This window comes from Muntiacus reevesi, chromosome 10 (genome assembly GCF_963930625.1).
Source record: "Muntiacus reevesi chromosome 10, mMunRee1.1, whole genome shotgun sequence".
In the NCBI taxonomy this organism is placed as follows: domain Eukaryota; kingdom Metazoa; phylum Chordata; class Mammalia; order Artiodactyla; family Cervidae; genus Muntiacus; species Muntiacus reevesi.
The window spans coordinates 22,105,164-22,125,363 of NC_089258.1; the positions used below are offsets into that span (position 1 = coordinate 22,105,164).

At 41.6% G+C, this 20,200-nt stretch overlaps 1 protein-coding gene across 2 annotated transcripts; it reads left to right on the forward strand.

Annotated features, from left to right (window-relative positions):
- Positions 1-171: 171 nt before the first annotated feature.
- Positions 172-11,018, forward strand: CAVIN4 (caveolae associated protein 4). Of its 2 annotated transcripts, XM_065901488.1 has the most exons (3): positions 172-301; positions 1,536-1,898; positions 8,663-11,018. In XM_065901488.1, the coding sequence occupies exons 1-3, from the start codon at positions 281-283 to the stop codon at positions 9,317-9,319; spliced, it is 1,041 nt and encodes a 346-aa protein (XP_065757560.1). In that variant the 5' UTR covers positions 172-280; the 3' UTR covers positions 9,320-11,018. The 2 variants fall into 2 exon arrangements, with proteins under 2 accessions (XP_065757560.1, XP_065757559.1); XM_065901487.1 differs by lacking the exon at positions 172-301 and having other exon boundaries at positions 1,353-1,898.
- Positions 11,019-20,200: the final 9,182 nt, after the last annotated feature.

The following is a 20,200-nucleotide window of genomic DNA, read 5'->3' on the forward strand; positions in this document are numbered from 1 at the left end:
TTTTAAAGAATGGAAATATTTATTTCAGAGGCCTTATTTTTGGACATTTTTAGTGTAGTACTGTTGGCTCGTATTTAGAATATTCAGCTACAACAGTTTTGGACTGTTTAGTAGTCTTTGTTTTATGTTTTTAAATACAGAAATTGATTTCACAAATTTGTACCACATGGTAATTCTAAGACTTGTTCTTTACCCATGGAATGTAATATTTTTGCAAAGATGGACCACTTCACAAATGGTTACAAAGTCATACCCACTTCTTCCACAATGACCACAGCAAATGACCAAGCATGAACTAAAGGTAAAGATGTTTACAGATTACTTTTCTTACAAAAAAAAATCTAGAAGACACTGTGTTTAGACATTTCAATGTTTTTGAGATTTATTAACTGATTTTTTAGACACTGCCTATCGCATGAACTATAAAGTTGTGTGTGTTAGATGTAAAATATTTATAAGATGTATGGACTGGAATTTGATCATTTCTCTCTTTGAAAAAATAATTCTGAATTAATTTTTAAAAGTATATGGTAGCAATGATGAAATGGATCACTGAAAAGTAGACTTAGATGTTGTGAAAATAGTCTGTTCAACAAACAAATTGTAATAAAGCCTACTCTATCATTTAAACTACTTTAATACACATTCATTTTTAAAGAGAGTATTTGTTTTAACATAAATAAACCAATGGTATCAGTGTTTGTGAATAAAATGCAAAAATGATTGTTAACAATTGGTGCTCTTTGTGTGAGCTTAAAAATCATCTCAGACCTCTATCCAAATTTGTTCTGTAGTAATAGCTATACTAATAGATTGTTGATGTTTAAAGATCTGAAGTGTGAATAGAATGTGTTCAGCTGTTTAACATGTAATTTAGGTATTCAGAAGTATGCATGTAGAATTTAAGAATATGTTCAAAATATTAATTTTAATATTTGGTTTGGAAAAGCATGTTATAATATAATGTTTTCACTATATGGCCTCTGTTTTGGTGTGTTTATTTACTGCATTCTTTGATGTTGATATATCAATACATTTAATATGTGAGATTAATGGAAAAAACAGATTTTTGTTCAGAATTCCCATTTGCTTTTTATAAATAATGCTTGAAATTGTCTAAAGGCAAAAGACTTCACTCATCACTTAAAGTTTGCTTTATTTAGTTATTTGGCTTCTAGGCTTAATATCAGTAACATGGTGGCTTTAGGGAACTTTTCTTTTTAAGAAGCTTCCCTCTTCTACCCACACAGTCTTATTTGAGCCCTTTAGTCAGTCAGTAAGCATGTTTGGAACAGCACCCAGTGCTTTGGGAGGGTTCATATTGCAGAACAGTCATGTATGGGTATTTGTAGTTACAAATACTTGACCAGCCTCCAGGGGTGGGGCTTCCAACCCTTTAAGCAACCCTGTTGCCCGTTATCAAGCTAACTTTTTGCTCTCGGTGCCAGAATTGATTGTGGTAAGACATCTTTCACTGAGAAATAATTAAAATGGAGCATAATGGGTCGGCTTCAAATGCTGATAAAATCCACCAGAATCGCCTGTCGAATGTGACGGAAGATGAAGACCAAGATGCCGCTCTCACCATTGTGACCGTGCTGGACAAAGTGGCAGCCATTGTGGACAGTGTGCAGGCCAGCCAGAAGCGGATAGAGGAGAGACACAGGGTGATGGAGAATGCCGTCAAGTCCGTCCAGATTGACCTGCTCAAGTTTTCACAGTCTCACAGCAACACGGGCTATGTCATTAACAAGTTGTTTGAGAAAACCCGAAAGGTCAGTGCTCACATTAAAGACGTGAAGGCCCGGGTGGAGAAGCAGCAAACTCACGTTAAAAAAGTTGAAGCTAAGCAAGAAGAAATAATGAAGAAGAACAAATTCCGTGTGGTCATATTCCAGGTAAGCTGTGTGTTTACCTTGATGACTGCAATCTTTTGCATCCTTTAATGGCCAGCGTGTCCTATCCGAGTTTCCAGTGTCACATGGTTACGGTTGTATACCTGTGTGTGGTTGAGTTCTGTGTCAGCAGGGATCTCAGGATAAAGCCATTTCTCTGTTAACTGGTGTACTATCTTGTCAGTGTTTTGAGCTTCTCAGCCATTCCATGTAATATGAACTGTGGATCATAGCTGAGTCTATTTCTTGCCTTTGAAACTTAATATTGGTAATCCGCTTTGGGGATATTAGCCATATTAGCATGGTGCCCTCTCATAGCCTTTGAGAGAGTTAGAACTAGAAGATAGCTAAGAAGCCTCCAGTTTAAAACACCTCTTAGTTGTATGGGAAAAAAAAGAAACTGAGGACCTGTAGCCCCTCAGTATGGTTCTTCCCCTTGCTCTGGAGAGCCTGGAAAGCCCTAAACAGTAAAATGTAAACTTTGCAGAAATTAATTTTTCTATTGAATTATTTGTATATAATAGTGTGTAAGTCACAGTTATAAGCAAAACAGTATTTCTTAACGAACAGACAGTTCTTTTTTTTCTTACAGTTGTACAAGCATAGGTGTCACATAAGTAATTCCTTGTATTTGATTCTAATGTCTCTTAGCTGATTTTATATGGTAGTTTCTATGTGACATTGTGTGTTGAGCTTGTAAGTTCCTGTCTTACCCTGCACTTAACCCTCATGTTTTTTGAGATAGGAATGCACCCATGGCAAATGCCTAAAACCTACTATATGTTTTGAAACTCTTACAAATCAAAAGGGAAATGCTTGAACTCTCATGGTAGAAAAATTGGAAAGTCATCATCAGTCAGTTCACAGAAGACCAAATAAATGAGCAAAATTCCACTTTCACTTATTTAAATGTTTATAGTTACTGAGACATATTCTGAGTTTAAGAATAGGAAATAACAAGCACTTTCATTTTCTGCTAGTAGAATATTAATTGGTACATTTCTGGAGGGTGGTTTTGGTAGTGTGTGTTAGGAACCTTAAAAAATTCACAAACCTTTTGACCTCAAAATTTCACGTCAAAGAACTTTCTGGATGCGTAAAATCAGGAATGTGTGTAGGGATGTTCACTGGTGCATGTAGTGTTACCGTGCTGTATTTTTTAAATGGATGGATGCCCATGTGCATAGGGGAAAAGCCTAGAAGAAGAAAAACAAATTGAAATAGGAACACAGTTGGATTATGTGGGCGGGTATTTGTAAGATACCAGGGATGTGGGCCGTTAATGCCCCTGGAGATTCTTTACACTTTAGTCAGTTCTCTGTAGCCCACTGTTCACTGATAAGGTTACACTGGCATGGTAAGTGGTATTTTGGATTTGTTGTGAAGAGCCTGTTGGTTATTTAGGAGAAAGAATGAGAAGAGAAGGTTGCTGATTTCAGAGGTAGGCAGGTTGGACTATGCCATCTGAAGGGCTTTGCCATTTCTTCTCGCCGCCCCCACCCCCCAAGTCCATGAAAGTTCTTCTCCAGGCTTTGGGAACACACACACACGCACCTGTCATCTTACTGTCAGAAGCCTTTAGCAGTGTATGTAATGGGTCTAGATTTAGTATGAGACTATAGTCTTCATTCTTGAATTCACTATTCCAAGGGCATTAATAGTCATGGGTATATCTCATGCTCCACTTGGATGGGGCATGCCAGGAAACATTATTGGTATCCAGCATCTCTCCTGAGAACCTTTGTGTGAAGAATAGACCAGGTAAAAATCAAGGTTTACAGTGGCTTAATGAAACAAGTTTCTGAAAAGTCCTGATTGTCTCTTGTGTGTCTGCTGACATACAATTCTTTTGTTTCTATATTTACCTGTTTATTCCCTGAAACTTGCTATTTTTTTCTTTCCTTTGAGCCCTAGCAGTTACCAGAATGAATAAAAGATGGTATGAAAAAGCAACTGAGAGGCATAATGCTACAAAGAGTCTGTGAAATAAAGTTGTGCAGAGTAAGCAGCCCTTTATCAATAAGCAATGGCTATCTCATGTAATTGGAAGTGCTTGTGAAGAAAAGATAGAGGCAACTACCAATGGATTTGGGGATTCTTAGATGTTGGAACACAGCATACAGCATTCATATGGTTCTTTGTAGCAGTTAAAATTCTTATAATTTTTTTTGACTGCTCCACTTGTGGGATCTCCGTTCTCCGACCAGGCACTGAATCTGTGCCACGGCAGTGAAAGAGCCAAATCTTAACCACTAGACCACCAGAGAATTCCCAAAATTCTTAAAATTTATTCTCATAGTTAATATATGTGTATATATACACACACACACACATGTCTTTATTGAGACTGTGCCTTCTACTAAAATTAACTTGAAGCTGAGTAATTTAGCTGTAACATGCTTACCTTTCCACTTGGGTTTTTCCTCAAAAAGATTTCGCTGGATTTATCTTTCGGTGGCAGAATTTATTGGTACTTTATCTCCCACAGTTGTGTACAGTGGAGCTTTTACCTAATCCTGGACATTGGCTTTGAAAAAAAGTATCTGTTCTGTATTATACAATTATGATTTCTTTTTGAACATGCTTTCACCTTGGTGACCTTGTCACCATGAAAGCCAGGAAGGAGGATTATCATACCTTCTAACAATTTTGCTTACTAACCACATGCCTTTGCTTCCCAAATGAGGTATTAGGCCTTTCCCTAATGATAAGTTCCGGACTTGTAAATATTCAGAATTCTCCTAGCTATATTACTTTCATAATCACGGCTACTATACTCCGATTCATAGTACTTGTTTTGTTACAAAAATCATCTTCTTACCTAGAATTTTACATGAAAAGATGCATAATAATTATACTTGGAAATCAACTATAATTCAACCCTAATTGTTTTCAATTATTATTATAGTGTATTCACCACTAACTCATGGTATCTCCGTTGCATGGGTGTTACAACAAATAGATTCACTGGACAGGTGCTTTCTCTGACTTCACCTCTGTTTTGCTTTTAAGCCTGATGTTGTAGAGTTTGGTGTGCAGTTGAAGAAGGGTTTGTGATTCCTGAGTTGAGCCAGGTCTGATTTCTTTACAGTAGAATTGTTTAGGTTTTTCTCACCAAGCAGTAATGATTCTTCAGCTCCGTTCCTAATACCTCCTTAGTCTCACCCACACACGCAGCGCTGCTAAAGCTGCTCCCCGTAGCAGGTGGTCAGGAAAGGAGAGGAATAAAGTTTCAGCTTCTAACTGATTCATCAGAGAGCTATCAGATACCCACCCTGACTTTTTTTTTTAAGCTCCTAGACTGTCCAATCCTATAGCCAAATAATTAAATTTTAAGTAAGTATCCAAAGAAATAAAGTTCCGGGGAAACCTTCTTGACTATCAGGCTGATAGATTTTGGAATGTATATGAATATATTTCTTACATAGTAAATTTTTTTGGTTGAACAGATTTAATCTGGATCTCAAAGTAAGGTTACATTTTTTTGTTTGTTTTGTTTTAGATTTATTTATTCATTTTTTTTCCTCTGTGGTAGGCCTTCCTTGCTACACAGGGCTTTCTTTAGTTGTGGCCAGCGGGGGGCTAATGTGTAGCTGTACTACTCTACAAAGTGGCTTTTTTTGTTGTGGAGCACAGGCTCTAGTGTGTGTGGGCATCAGTAGTTGTCACACATGGGCTCCGCTCGGCATTTGCAACTTGTGGGCTTTAGAGCTTAGGCTGAGTAGTTGTGATGCATGGACTTAGTTGTGGACCAGAGGTTGAACCAATGTGTCCCCTGCATTGCAAGGCGGATTCTTACCCACTGGCCCCGCAGGGAAGCCTGGGAGCATAGTTTCTTTTAAAAAAATTCATGGGTTCAGTTAGAAATCTCATGATCTTTAAAGCTTTTCTGGTTTAGTTTTAAAAGCAGCCTGTAAATAGTGAATTGAGGTCCTTTAGCAGCTGTGTTTTTGGGCTCCTTCTCAAGGTTACTGGTGTCTGCCAGTTCAGTCCAGTTCTCATCCTTACCCTTTGACACATTGACATAGTTGTTCCCTCCCTCTCTTCTTCTCTTTTGCACATTTGTGGTCCTCCCTTTCTTCTTAAAACTTCTTTCCCCTGGGTTTCTTGGGGTGTCCCTCTCTCTTGGGTTTCCTCCTGCCTCACTGGCTGATATTTTTCCATTTTGATTCTTTCTCATCTCTTCCTTTTTATCTTTAGGTCCAAAATCCATTTATCTGTCTATAACACCGAAATTCAAGAATTTCTGAAAATAAATGTTTTGTAACTTATTTGGCAGCAAGACCTAACTTGACCTGAACTAATTTGAAGGCAAAACCCAACCTCAGGTAGCATGGGGCTATTTGTACTCTTTTTGCCACCCTGGAGTGAATGTTCGTATTTTTTTTCTTCCCAAGATCTCACTGGGAACATTATATATTATTTTCCCAAATCTGAAATATTCTGATTTTTAAAAGGTATGTTGGTTCCAAGGAGTTTTGAGTAATGGAGTGTAGACTCACTCACTCAATCTCTTGGTGGTCTCTTTCAAATGGTCATGATTTTTAGTTTCATCTTTATGTTAATGACTCCTAGAGATATAAATCTCTAGTCCAGACCTCTCCTGAATTCCAAACTTATATATTCAACTGCCTACTCGTCGTCTCTGCATGGATGTACAGTGGGCATCAAAGTCGGCATGTTCAGCATCTTAGTCAGTATCCTTTCCCTCCAGTCTCTGCCTCCCACTGTCTTCCCAATCTTAGTGAAATGCAAATCTGTCCTTCATTTGCTCAGGCCCTGGGCTTGAGAATCATCACCCTTGACGTCTCCACATCTGGGTCTAGCAGTGGATCCCATTGACTCCTACCTTCACAGTGGATCTGGAATCAGATCTCACCACCACCTCTGCCAACACCCTGACCGTCTCTCACCTGATTGATCTAAGTGGTTTCTGCCTGCTCTCCCTGCTTCTCATTACCATCGACTGCCTCATTTCAGCAGGGTGACCCTTTAACAGCGTGAGTCGAATCATGTCACTGTTTTCCCCAAAACATTTCAGAAGGCTTCCTATCACACTCGGAATAAGAGCCACAAGCATTATTGTCTACAGAGCCTTCGGTGCGCTGGCCCTCTCGCTCCCTCTATTACCTTCTCTCCTTCTGTTGACCCTTGACCATTCTGCTTCAGTCACGATGCCTCTTTTGCTTTCTCTTTTCCTCCCTGGGATATGCTTTACCTTTAGGTCTAGGCTTGGATGTCACCTACTTAGACCTTTCTGAGCATCTTCCCCAGTGTATCCCCACTCCCCATTTTATTTTTCATCTTAACATTTATACCATCGAACATATATATAGATAACTTGTTTATTTCTCTTTCTGAGAATATAGTTTCTTTTACTGTTTTACTCACAGGAGGTTCTCTGTGCCTAGAATATTGACTGGTACATTGTGGGTGCTTAGTAACAATTTGTTGAATGAAGGCATGTGTTTCTTTGTTCCAACAGTCATTTGTTGAGCATACCTACTATGTGCAAGGCACTCTGATAGATGCTGGGCATAAATCATAAATAAGATACACCTCGGCTTTCATGGAACCTATTATTTAGTGAAGGCCCTAGGGAGACATACATAGATGAGTAGAGCTCCAGTTCAGTTCAGATTGTGAAAAATATTGTTTAGTAGAAGATGGTTGGATGGCATCACCGACTTAATGCACATGAACCTGAGCAAACTGAGAGATAGTGAAGTACAGGGAAGCCTGGCGTGCTGCATTCCATGGGGTCACAAAGAGTCGGACACGACTTATTGAGTGAACAACAAGAAGAAGTACTTTTGTGTCGCTTGGGTATAAATTGGAGACAGAATTGGTCTCTTGGGGAGGTTGGACATGTTTGACTCAAAGAAAGATTTTGTTTACAAAGTTGAAAAGAGCATTTAAAGGTATTTAATTAAGGTAGCAAAAACCACGTATACGAAGGTGTGGAGGGATGAGAAGAGCATGTGTTGAAGGGGCTCAGAGTGTTTGTGTGGCTGGACTGGAGGACTGGGAAAGCAGGTGTAGTTCAAACCTAAGAGCCATCTAATTATACTAAAGAATTTGACCTCTTTGTCCTTTGAGTATTGATGAGCTCCCAAATATTTTAAAGTAGAGGAAGGATGTGATCAGATAATGTTTTAGGAACATTTCACAGGAAATACTTAGGTGATATGGTGGTGAAGCTATTTCATAAATTCAGGCCTGAGATTACAGAGTTTGAATTAAGACACTGGTAGAGGCAAGGAGGAAGGAGGAGGGAACAGAGGAATTGTTAGTTGTTAAGCAGTGTTACCGACAGTGCTTGGTGACCAGTTGGATGTTGGATGAGAGCAGGGAATATTTGGGACAGTGATTCTGAGATTTCTCTCTGGATGATACTTGGAGTTATTAGTGCTGAGAGATCCAGGAAAGGGTGATGGTTAGGCCTTGATTTTTGGATAAGTTAAGTTAGAGGTGCCTGTGTTACATCTAGGTGAGGAAGTCTGCCTGCCAGTTGGAAATGAGTCTTCATCTTAGGGGAAGGGGAGAGGTGAAGGGAAGATTTGTGAGTCTGCTTGCCATTGGATTTGAAGGTAGAACAGTGCATAACGTTGCTCAGGGTGAGCTTGGGAGATGAAGAAAAAGAAACCTTGAGAAACACCAGCATTTAAGGAGCGGGTGGAGGATAAACAACCCGTGGGAGATTGAAAAGGTGTGACCGGAAGGTCCAAGAACCCATGGCTAACAAGCTTGCTTTCTCTCTCCTTCAGGAGGAGGTTCAGTGTCCAACGTCCCTGTCTGTCGTGAAAGACAGAAGCTTGATTGAGAGTCCAGGGGAGGAGGACGAAGTCTTTGATACCCCAGTTGATCTGTCTTCGGATGAAGAATATTTCGTTGAAGAGAGCAGGTCTGCCAGGCTTAGAAAGTCAGGCAAGGAGCGCATTGATAACATCAAAAAGGCCTTTTCCAAAGAAAACATGCAGAAGACACGGCAGAATTTTGACAAGAAAGTAAACAGAATTAGGACTAGAATAGTGACCCCAGAGAGGAGAGAGCGGCTGAGGCAGTCGGGGGAGAGACTGAGGCAGTCGGGGGAGAGGTTTAAGAAATCTATTTCCAACGCTGCTCCCTCAAGGGAAGCTTTTAAGATGCGTGGCCTTCGGAAAACCAAAGACCGCGCAGGGGCTGAGGGTCCAGAAGAGGTCAGGGAGATGGGGGTGGACATCATTGCCAGGGGCGAGGCTCCGGGCCGCATCGGTGAGCTCTACCCGGAGGCGCTCAGTGAAACAGACCCTGAGGAGGCCAGTGCCACGCATCCTCCGCAAGAAGGCGGGGAGATCTCGACCCCCGAGCCTCTCAAAGTTACTTTTAAACCCCAGGTGAAGGTAGAGGATGATGAATCTCTTTTGCTAGATTTAAAGCAATAATTATAAAGAGGAATTCAGTATATTATAATCCTAAATCTCCTTAATCACACAATCTTAGTTTAATTAGTATAGTCACTTACATGTATATGCCATGTAGGAAAACATCAATGATATGCTTGCTTCATTTCTTAGGTTTAAAATCTTCAAGATAATAAGTTATTAATACACATTTCCTTGTAACTTCCTGGGGAATTTTTTTTTTCCCTCCCCTGGAGAACTTTTTTTTTAATCTCTCCTCCCCCAGGGCTTATTTGATTCTATCAGCTTTCTCTCTTAGGTCACTCTCATGGCAGCTGTGGATTTTTAAGTTCCTTTCTCTTGCCCATCAAAAAAAATAGTTTCCTAGTGAGGGCCAATTAGGTGTTTGCTAGTCTACAACAAATGAAGGGCAAATTTGTGGCCATGATTTATTTGCAAGTCAACTCTTGATTTTGGTCTAGATTAATACAAGGGGAATAACTCATGTGTGGATTTTATCTATCTGTTCAAATCAATAGATCTGTTAGTAAGTTAGCAGTCACACCCCTTTTTGGTGCCTTTGCATAAAAACATTGAAGTCCTGGACTCGATCACTCGGTTCTGGCATCAGAGCCTTGCTTATAGCGAGTCACTTGGCAAGTCATCTGCTAATCGTCTGGTCAGTGAAATGAAGAGAGTTCACCTGTCCTGCCCACCCCAGAAGACTGCTGTGAAGATTAATGAAATGTTACACATTCTTGGGGGGTAGCCAGAACCATTTCCAGAGAAAAGAAACCCCACTGGTTCCTCAGAAACAGAATGGAAGTCATTACATCTTCTGAAAAAGCCCTGAACTCCAAGCAGTGAGGACCTAGGTGGGGCAGACACTAAAGTTGGTTTTCCTTTTCACAGAGTCAGGAATGAAAAATAAAGGTTTGGGAGACATCTTTTTCGTCAGAGACTAAATCCAGATATTGTGTTTGAGTTGGGTCTTAAAACATTTCCTGGAAAATTCTTCTCTGATTATCTTCTGCACAGATCTCTGCTGGACTAGAGCAGCGTGTTTGAGCATCATGAACTCTGCAACTGTGGCTGTAGCTTCAAGAGGGCTCTGTAAAGTCAGTCCTTGTGCAGTCTTTGGAAATGAATTCTGATTTCTGGAGTGAACACCTCAAGGACCCACCTGTCTAAAACACTGTTCAGGGAGTTCATCACAGCTGCTTTGGGAGGAAGCCCGATTCTACCTGTCAGTTAGCTGTAAATCTGACTGATCAGCTAACTAGCTGATCCAGAAGTAGATACTATTGTTAAAGAGAAAAATGGTCATACTAGTTCTTCAATTATGTATGTTTAAATCTTTTGATTTGAGAAAGAGAAGAAATGAAATTATGGAATTTGAGGAATTTGAAGAGTTTCGGACAACAGTTAGCTTTCAGATCAGTTTTAGATGCTCTGGTAGTAACTAAAAATTGTACACGCACACACACAAATCAGCTTTAAAATATTTAACTGAGTTACCCAGCTATTTGGGTTTGGGAGTGTGATTCAGTATCATTTCCTCTTCACTGTGCATGAATACATAAAATCGTGAATTGTTCATCTCATTATCTTTTTATAAAGTGTATACAGCTTTGAATAATACTTCAAAAGGAATAATTTGTAAAATGTTATGGTTTAGCAAAAGCTTGGATGCCTAATCAAATATTTCCTTAAAGCCATAATAAATTTGAATTTAAAAAGATATTAATACAAAGTTTGATGTCATTGTCCTATTTGTAAATATTTTTGCTGAGGAAAGCAAACAATGTGGCATGAATTTGATATAGTAACCCTGCTTACAATAGATATGTTTCTAGGTTCAGCAGAATGTAAAGAAGTTATAGGCTATGTTTTTTCTGGCAATCTGCAGGGTAATGGAGAAGGAAATGGCAACCCACTCCAGTATTCGTGCCTGGAAAATTCCATGGACAGAGGAGCCTGGTGGGCTGCAGTCCATGGGGTCGCAGAGAGTCGGCCGTGACTGAGCACATCAGTACAGTATGCAGAGTAAATATCAATTGAACTAACTTTTTTTTGCTTTTTGCAGATACTACTGTCAAGTAATTTTTGCCGAGTCCTTTTGCTTAGTGACTCATTATAGAACCAGGCTTTACATGTTAATGGAATGTTTCCCACATAGGGACATCTGAAATTTTGATCTAGAAGACATTGTAGCCTGGTCAACTTTTCATCATGGTGGACTTTGAACAATTTCCATGTTCCCAGAGGTTCATTGTAACTTTTAAAACTTATTTTAGGCTGTGCTAGGTCTTCCTTGATCTACGGGCTTTCTCTAATTGTGGCAAGTGGGGGCTACCACTCTCTAGTTGGGGTGTGAGTCTTCTTGTGGTGGCTTCTCCTGCTGCAGATTACCGGCTTTAGGCACATGGGCTCAGTAGTTGGGGCGCACAGGCTTGCTCCATGTCATGTGTTATCTTCCCAGACCAGGAATCGAACCCATGTCCCCTGCATCAGCAGACAGATTCCTAACCACTGGACCACCAGGGCAGTCTGGTTCATCCTACGTTACAGTGCTTGTTTGGTACTAGGATTTTCCCCTCTGTGTCCCTTCTGTCTCTCAACATGTCCTCCCATGTTTAGAGCACTACTCAATTCCTTGTTCATCATTTTTTCTTTTACCCTGTTCTCTTGACACAAACAATGTCTGTATATTATATAGACTTCAAAATCATATATCTTCATTTAATGCAAGGAATAGTCTAGTTAACATTTTCTCTTCTTAAAGTTTCAGACAACACAGACCCGATTTTGTGCTTATTGTACTCTTCTGTGTTTTTGAAATTTTTGTTAGATTTTAAACCGTTTATTGAAAGAAAATCATTGGTAGGATGTATCCCCTTTTCTTTCCGTGGGGGAGAACAGTTCATCATCCATAGACACTCGGGGCCTGGAGCCCTCTCTCAGGCTCTTCTACAGAACAGACAGGAGAGAGGAGGGGAGTGCAGCTCTGTCTTCTGCATGAGATGGATCCAGAGGCTTTTTGTCTCAGAGTCTGCATGGCCTGGGTCTAGCTTAGAATTTAGTAGAAAAGGCCCAGTGAGAAAAAGTGGTAAGAGGAGCATGATAATTCAGCCTGCTGAGCATGTGTTTGTGGTGTGTGTAAGCTCCCTTGAGCAAGTTTTCATAAATTTAAAATACAAACTAAACTACAGTATTTTCATTTTGACTTTATTCTTTGCCTTCCATGTACTTAAAAGGGTTTGGTTCAGAGCAGTCCGAAATTCATTGCGATTTAGCTGAAGAGCAGGCCTTGTTATGTAAAATATTTCACAGAATCACTGTGAACTTTGTAATTCCCCTTGCATGAAATTACTAGGGCTGTTTTTCTTATGAGACATGTTTTCTACAGCTTTTATTGAACCCTACTAAAAATATTATAAGTTCCAATCCCCAGATAATTGCTCTGGCCTATCTGAGTCAAGACCAGGGGGAATGACCACTGCGGTCTCCTCTTGAGTTCTGTTGGAATTGGGGGCATGCTAGTTAATCTGGTCTGTAGTGAAGGAAAATGAAGAAGCCAGAGTGAGTTTTGTGTATCATTCTTGTGACCACTTCTGAGTGTTGTGATTTCTGAGGATTTGCCGCTGTCCTTGGCAAGTCCGAGTCCTTCAGTGAATTTCATGGGTCAATAGGAGATGGAGGCTAACTAGCTCTTTGGGCGCGTCTCTTAGGATGGCCAAGGATCCCCGAGAGGACAGAAGAGTGGCAGAATATCCTCAGGCTTTGAATTTACTTTGGGCATCTTCCCCAAATTAACTGCTTGTCAAGGGCTCTCCCAGACTGCCCTGCCACTTGATGCTTTTGCTCATGCTGTTCATTTCCCCTTCGGCCTGGGAGATGAGTTTCAAGTTCAGCAATAATGTCCATCCATGTCCTACTTTTAGCTTTCCATGGTTACCTCCCACCCCTTAGGAAGGGCATGATTATTTACTCCATATATCCAATATACCTAGCACCTTTAATCTGCCAGATTCTGTGTGAGGCACAGAGGATTCAAAGGTGAACAGAACGTGGTCCTTAGCCCCTCTGCTCCCCTGCCCCTTCCCTTTCTCAGCCCTTATCTCAGCCTCACTGTTTTCTAGGAGACCGTCAAACAAAAATTTAGCAACGTGACTGCTACTGCTACTGCTAAGTCACTTTAGTCGTGTCCGACTCTGTGCGACCCCATAGACATCAGTCCACCAGGCTTCCCCATCCCTGGGATTCTCCAGGCAAGAACATTGGAGTGGGTTGCCATTTCCTTCTCCAATGCATGCAAGTGAAAAGTGAAAGTGAAGTCGCTCAGTCATGTCTGACTCCTGGCGACCCCATGGACCACAGCCGACCAGGCTCCTCCATCCATGGGATTTTCCAGGAAAGAGTACTGGAGCAACGTGACTAGGGCTGTGTATAAATCGATGAAACTATAGAGTTGGAAGCTGTTGATATAGAATTTTGATGATACGTCTGTCATACAACTTATCACTGTGTTTTAGTTCATTTGTGTGACTGTCTCCCGGACTAGACTGTACTTCTCAGGGGCAGGAGCTCTATTCTGCTCTTCTCTGGGTCCACAGCATATTTCCTGTCTGGAGCCTCCTAAGTGCTGGCCATCATTGTTCAGTCGCTAAGTTGTGTCCAATTCTTTGCGACCCCAAGGACTGCAGCACACCAGTCTCCCGATCTCTCATCATTTCCCTGAGTTTGCTCAGACTCATGTCCACTGCAGAGAAGGAAATGGCAACTCACTCCACTATTCTTGCCTAGAGAAGCCTATGGACAGGGGAGCCTGGTGGGCTGCCGTCTATGGGATCGCACAGAGTCAGACATGACTGAAGTGACTTAGCATGCATGCATGCATTGGAAAGGGAAATGGCAACCCACTCCAGTATTCTTGCCTGGAGAATCCCAGGGATGGAGGAGCCTGGTGGGCTGCCGTCTATGGGATCGCACAGAGTCAGACACGACTGAAGTGACTTAGCATGCATGCATGCATTGGAAAGGGAAATGGCAACCCACTCCAGTATTCTTGCCTGGAGAATCCCAGGGATGGAGGAGCCTGGTGGGCTGCCATCCATGGGGTCACACAGAGTCGGACATGACTGAAGTGACTTAGCAGCAGCAGCATGTCCGTTGAGTCAGTGATGCCATCCAGCCATCTCATCCTCTGTCATCCCCTTCTCCTCCTGCCTTCAGTCTTTTCCAGCATGAAGGTCTTTTCCAGTGAGTCGGCTCTTCACATCGGGTGGCCAAAGTGTTGGAGCTTCAGCTTCAGCATCAGTCCTTCCAAAGAATATTTAGGGTTGATTTCCTTTAGGATTGACTAGTTTAGTCTCCTTGCAGTCCAAGAGACTCTAAGACTCTTTAACACCACAGTTGGAAAGCATCCATTCTTCAGTGCTCAGCCTTCTTTATGGTCCTACTTCTTCATTTGTACATGACTACTGGAAAAACCATAGCTTTGACTATATGAACTTTTGTTGGCAAAGTGATGTCTCTGCTTTTTCATACACTGTTGAGGTTTGTTGTAGCTTTTTTCCCCCAAGGAACAAGCGTCTTTTTAAAAATTTCATGGCTGCAGTCATTTGCTATCATGAATCCAGAGATGGATTCCCTGTATCTCAGGAGCTTTTTCCTGAAGAAGATATACATGGAATCCAGCATCATTGCAGAGTGTGATTGGAGCCTCAGATTTAAGAAAGGATGATGGGAGCATAGAGGACACTCACATGCTGGGAAGGGCGTGTCAGGGAAAGCTGGAGAAAATGGTGCATCACTTGGCATTTGAAGACCAGTCGAGATTCAGCTCAATAACAGAATTCAAGGCAAGATGCTGCTAGAGAGGGGGTATGAAGGTGTTTTGGGTTTTATGTCAGAGGCCATAGAAAGCCATTGAGATTTTAAGCCGTGGTAGTGCCATGACTGATGCTTGTGGAAGGATATTCTGGTAACACACCAGGGGCGGGGAGACCAGTTACTGGGGCCCTTGCATTTTCCCAGGTGAGAGGAGCACCTGCCCTCAAGCATTAACAGAGCTCTGAATGGGATAACACTTAGATGTGGGTTGTGATGGGGAGCAAATTATAGCCAGGTTTTTGACTTGGGTGAGTGGTCCTGCTGTTCGCTGAGGTGGGAAATACTGATTCCATCTGGGGAGCTCTGAGATAGGCACTCTCCTGGTGCCCTGTTACTCTCCTCTCTGACAGCCTTTGTTGCTCGTCCCTGGCATAGCCTGAGAAAGAGGAGCCGTGTGTATAATCCAGAAGCTCCCACCCTGGAGGTCTGCCTGGCCTAGGCATTGTGTCTCTCACCCATGCTTGAAGAAGGCCTGATTTGGAATGATCCTTTCGTCATTCTTGCAAGTGCTTGCCCTCTCCACCAGGACTGAAAAGTCTTTGGGAAGCAACGTTGCCTTTCAGATCTGAGACCATTGTCAGAGCTTCTCTGTCATCAGTATCTTTGATCAGGGCCAGATTTTTGCCTGCTCATTGTGTGGTCCAAAGAAAGCTACCCTTGATCTTTGAATGGTTGTTTTTGGTTTGTTTCTCTTTTTTCTAATTTCAGTTGTTGTTTGGCACCCAAGAATGCTAGCTAAAGCTGTGCTTGGTATTGTTAAGTAAAAACTGCTAGGACCTGGTACCTTGGTCAAGGCCAGTTGCTCGGATTCATGTAGCTACTCGGCTGCCATGGTTTGCAGTAAGAGCCTCAATCTCACCATGCATGCTTTGGTTTCATATCTTATTCCTTGGTGTCTGACACATTTGATCTGAGTCATGGCATCACAGATGTATTAGGGGTTCAAGATGGTCTTTGATACAACCCATTTTTCTTCTCTTCCAAGGTTCTGACTGATGGAAAAGTTCATATAAGGATCACCAGCAGAACGGAGCAAGGTGTCACCATGTTGCTGGCTGGGTGGATGCCAATACATCCCCCGAGTGTAGAGCATCTGGTAAACTCTGTTGGAGAGCGTGGCTTAGACCTGAGACAGGAGAGAGATCCTTCTGTGTCCCCGAGGACCTGCATACTCTGTGTGGCAGTAAGGAGAGCAGGGCTTGTGCGCAGAAGCAGGGTCCATTTTATCAGCTGGCAGTGAAGTCCGCAGGCCAGCCTCACGTACTCAGCCAAGGGGAGCAGGGTTGGAGAGACTTTGGTCCCCACCCTGAGTCACCGGGTGGGCAGGTTGTTAGGAGATGGGAGCAGAGAGACTTTTGGCCCAGAAAACCCACCACACCAGCACAAAGGGTCCACTTTGAAGCAGTAGCCTGGTTTGTGCTGTTGAGGCTCAATGTGCAGAGTTAAACCTAGCCCAGGGGAGGTGGCTCCTGCTTCCAAGGCATATGTTGGACTCACTGAATTGAAGGGCTGATGCTCAGTAAAGACCACATGGAGGCCAGGCAAGTAGGAGATTACAGATCCCAGCCCGGAGGAGAGGGCTAGAGAAACACACTTAGATGAAGCGCAGGTCAAGGAAATTGTGGTTTTTCATGAGAAAACTCTGGCCGTTTGACTTTGAAAGAAACAGTGGATAAAGATCATTGAAGAAAGGAAGGGGTGCAGAAGTTACCCAACATGTAAGTTAAACCATTCTTCTAAACAGTTCTTCGTGTATTCTCATTTCAAGAATAAGTTTCTCCTGATCACTCTTATTATTAATATCTTTGTCAGTTCAGTTCAGTTTGCTCACTCAGTTGTGTCTGACTCTTTGCGACCCCATGGACTGCAGCACATCAGGCCTCCCTGTCCATCACCAACTCCTGGGGTTTACTCAAACTCATGTCCATTGAGTCGGTGATGCTATCCAACCATCTCATCCTCTGTCATTCCCTTCTCCTCTCGCCTTCAATCTTTTCCCAGCATCAGGGTCTTTTCAGATGAGTCAGTTCTTTGCATCAGGTGGCCAAAGGATTGGCGTTTCAGCTTCAGCATCAGTCGTTCCAATGAATATTCAGGACTGATTTCATTTAGGATGGACTGGTTGGATTTCCTTGCAGTTCAAGGGACTCTCAAGAGTCTTCTCCAACACCACAGTTCAAAAGTATCAGCTTTCTTTATAGTCCCAATGCTCACATCCATACATGACCACTGGAAAAACCAAAGCTTTGACTAGATGGACTTTTGTTGGCAAAGTAATGTCTCTGCTTTTTAATATGCTATCTAGGTTGGTCATGACTTTTCTTCCAAGGAGCAAGCGTCTTTTAATTTCATGGCTGCAATCACCATCTGCAGTGATTTTGGAGCCCCCAAAAATAAAATCAGGCATTGTTTCCCCACCTATTTGCCATGAAGTGATGGGACCGGATGCCATGGTCTTATTTTTAATAATGTTGAGTTTTAAGCCAAGTTTTTCACTGTCTTCTTTCACTTTCATCAAGAGGCTCTTTAGTTCTTCTTCATTTTCTGCCATAAGGGTGGTGTCATCTGCATATCTGCGGTTATTGATATTTCTCCCGGCAATCTTGATTCCAGCTTGTGCTTCCTCCAGCCCAGCATTTCTCATGATGTACTCTGCATATAAGTTAAATATCTTTGTAGGGGCAAGAATTCTCTTTTCAAACAGTGGTTTCCAAACCTCTCTGAAATACAATTCACTTTAAGATAAGAGAGACAGTAAACTTTGTTCTTAAGTTTAGAACTATGATGAGCACTGCAGTATGAGGGTTTGGTTCAGTTTCTTGTGGTTCGTCTGTTAAGGTGTTACTTAATGGCTAAAGTTTGCCTACAACAGAATATTGTAAAGCAGCCAAGTTATCCTTATAGTCTCATGGGCTAATACAAATTATCAAGGTCTCATTACATCTTTTATCTGAATAAACTTTAAATTCTCAAACTGGTTATGTAGGTATGTTGCAGGGTAAAATAAAATCTATTGAAATGAGTTTTTCACTTTAATTAGTACCTTTCAATTATATTAGTACATTTATTTGGAAAGTTCCTGTAAGGAGAAGAAATAAATTAGCAGAATTAAGCATGGGATGTGCTTGGTTGTAGTTCAAAGCAATGGAGGAAATTTCAGAGGGAAACATTCATATGCTTGTCAGTTGTTAAGAAATAGAACTAAATATTCTTTAAGAAGAGAGGAAACATTCAATCAGACCATAGGTTGTAGATGCACAGGGAGACTGCACCCAAATGGTTTCTGCCTGAAGCTCATTTATTTTTCTCACATAAAAAAGTCAACAACATTACAGGCAGACCTGTGTTGGAGAGTTAAATCACTTAAGATTTACAAGTTACTCTCCTATATTCTTAAATAATCATCTTCCAGTGATAATCTGCTTAAATCTCTCTTTTATCTTTCCTTTCCAGAGTAACAGCATCTGTGAGGGAAAAGGAGCTGGAAAGAGAGTAATTGGTTAGATACCAAAGGAGCCTGACTTTACTCCTATGGTTTGATGGGAGCCCCACATGCTTATGGCGGGTTATTTTCTTTACTCAAAATTTTGTACAGAAAAGGCAATGATCATTGCATCCCCCCTCCCACCCCAGGGGTATATGATATAGGAATGGGGAGAATGGACATGAATATCATGAAATTAGTCATGAGTCTTTTGGGCAAAAAACCAACTCTCAGCTGTAAATTAAAGATCAAAGCCAGGAACACCTTGAAATAGTGCAAGTTGAGGAATAAGGGTTACTGGGTGGTCTCCATTGCCATTTGAGGACAAAGCAAAATAAATGCATTTGTAATGCAGGGGATTTCCACAAGGAAAGGCTCCTATGCCAAAACGTGTTCTGCCGAAACGTGTTCAGTAGGCTTAAGAATTGAACAGTCAGTCTTCTCTTTGGAGGCAGAGTAGTAAATGAAGTGCTTAGAGATGAACGCATGCATCATACATTTGTTATTCCATAGTTTTTAACAGTATGCAGCCATGATTGTCATATTCATACTGTTCTTTTCATAAAGCTTCTTAAAATACTGTGCATGCATTCTTACTGGGATTTTATGAGTTTTAAGGGCAAGAGACTGTAGTTCTCAACAATAAGATGATATCTTATATTACATCTCCTTAATTCAGTGCCTTCTTTGTATCATGTGTTTGCTAAGTAATTATTGAATGAAAACAAACAATCTTTGAAGTATGACATCTCTTCTGAATATCTTTGAACTAAGGTTGTTAGAATTTATTGAGCAGCTCTTATAAGCCCGGTACCTTTTCCCTGGGGAAAAAAGCAGTGAACAAGACAAAAAGGTGCTGCTTTCGAAGAGAGCTAAACTAACATTCCAGAGAGGCTTAACAGTAAGTATATATAATATGTTAGGCAGGGAAAGAGTGTTACGGAAAAAATTGTTCAGAGTAAGAGGGTGGGGTGGTGCCAGGTGGGTGCTGGGTCAAAGGGTGGCCAGGAAGGCCTCTCCGAGAAGGTGGCCACAGTCAGGGTCCTGAGTCTAATGCAAGAATTTCTGGGGAAAGAGTTTCAGGTGTGTTCAGGGGACAGTATAGCTAAAGTGACTAAGGATGGAAGACTGTTTATAGGCTGTGGTAAGGAGTTTGGTTTTTACTTTGAACAAGGGGGCGCATGTTAGAACTTGTCGAGCATGTGACATGATGTAATTTATTGATCTGTTTATACTCATTGAAAAATCAAACCACTGTGTTTATACAAAAAGCTGGCTAAAGTTCCTTAGTTCAGACTGCAACGGAAAAATCTTCATTCTTCCAGCACTTTCATGCTCTCCCAATAGTCCTCGGTCGCATCCCAGGAAACCTATTGTAGCTCAGGGCTGACATCTAGTGGATATTTTCACTAGGGTTTAGTCTTTTTTTCTTTTTACCCTCAGTTGTGTCCGACTCTTTGCAGCCCCATGGACTGTAGCCTACCAGGCTCCCCTGTCCATGGGATTTTCTAGGCAGTAGTACTGGAGTGGATTGCCATTTCCTT

What these genes read in the sequence shown, in the direction of transcription:
- CAVIN4 (XM_065901487.1), top strand. Translation starts at nt 1,491, where the DNA reads ATGGAGCATAATGGGTCGGCTTCAAATGCTGATAAAATCCACCAGAAT. An exon ending in TCCGTGTGGTCATATTCCAG is followed by an intron (nt 1,899 to 8,662) that starts GTAAGCTGTGTG and finishes TCTCTCCTTCAG; the next exon opens with GAGGAGGTTCAGTGTCCAAC.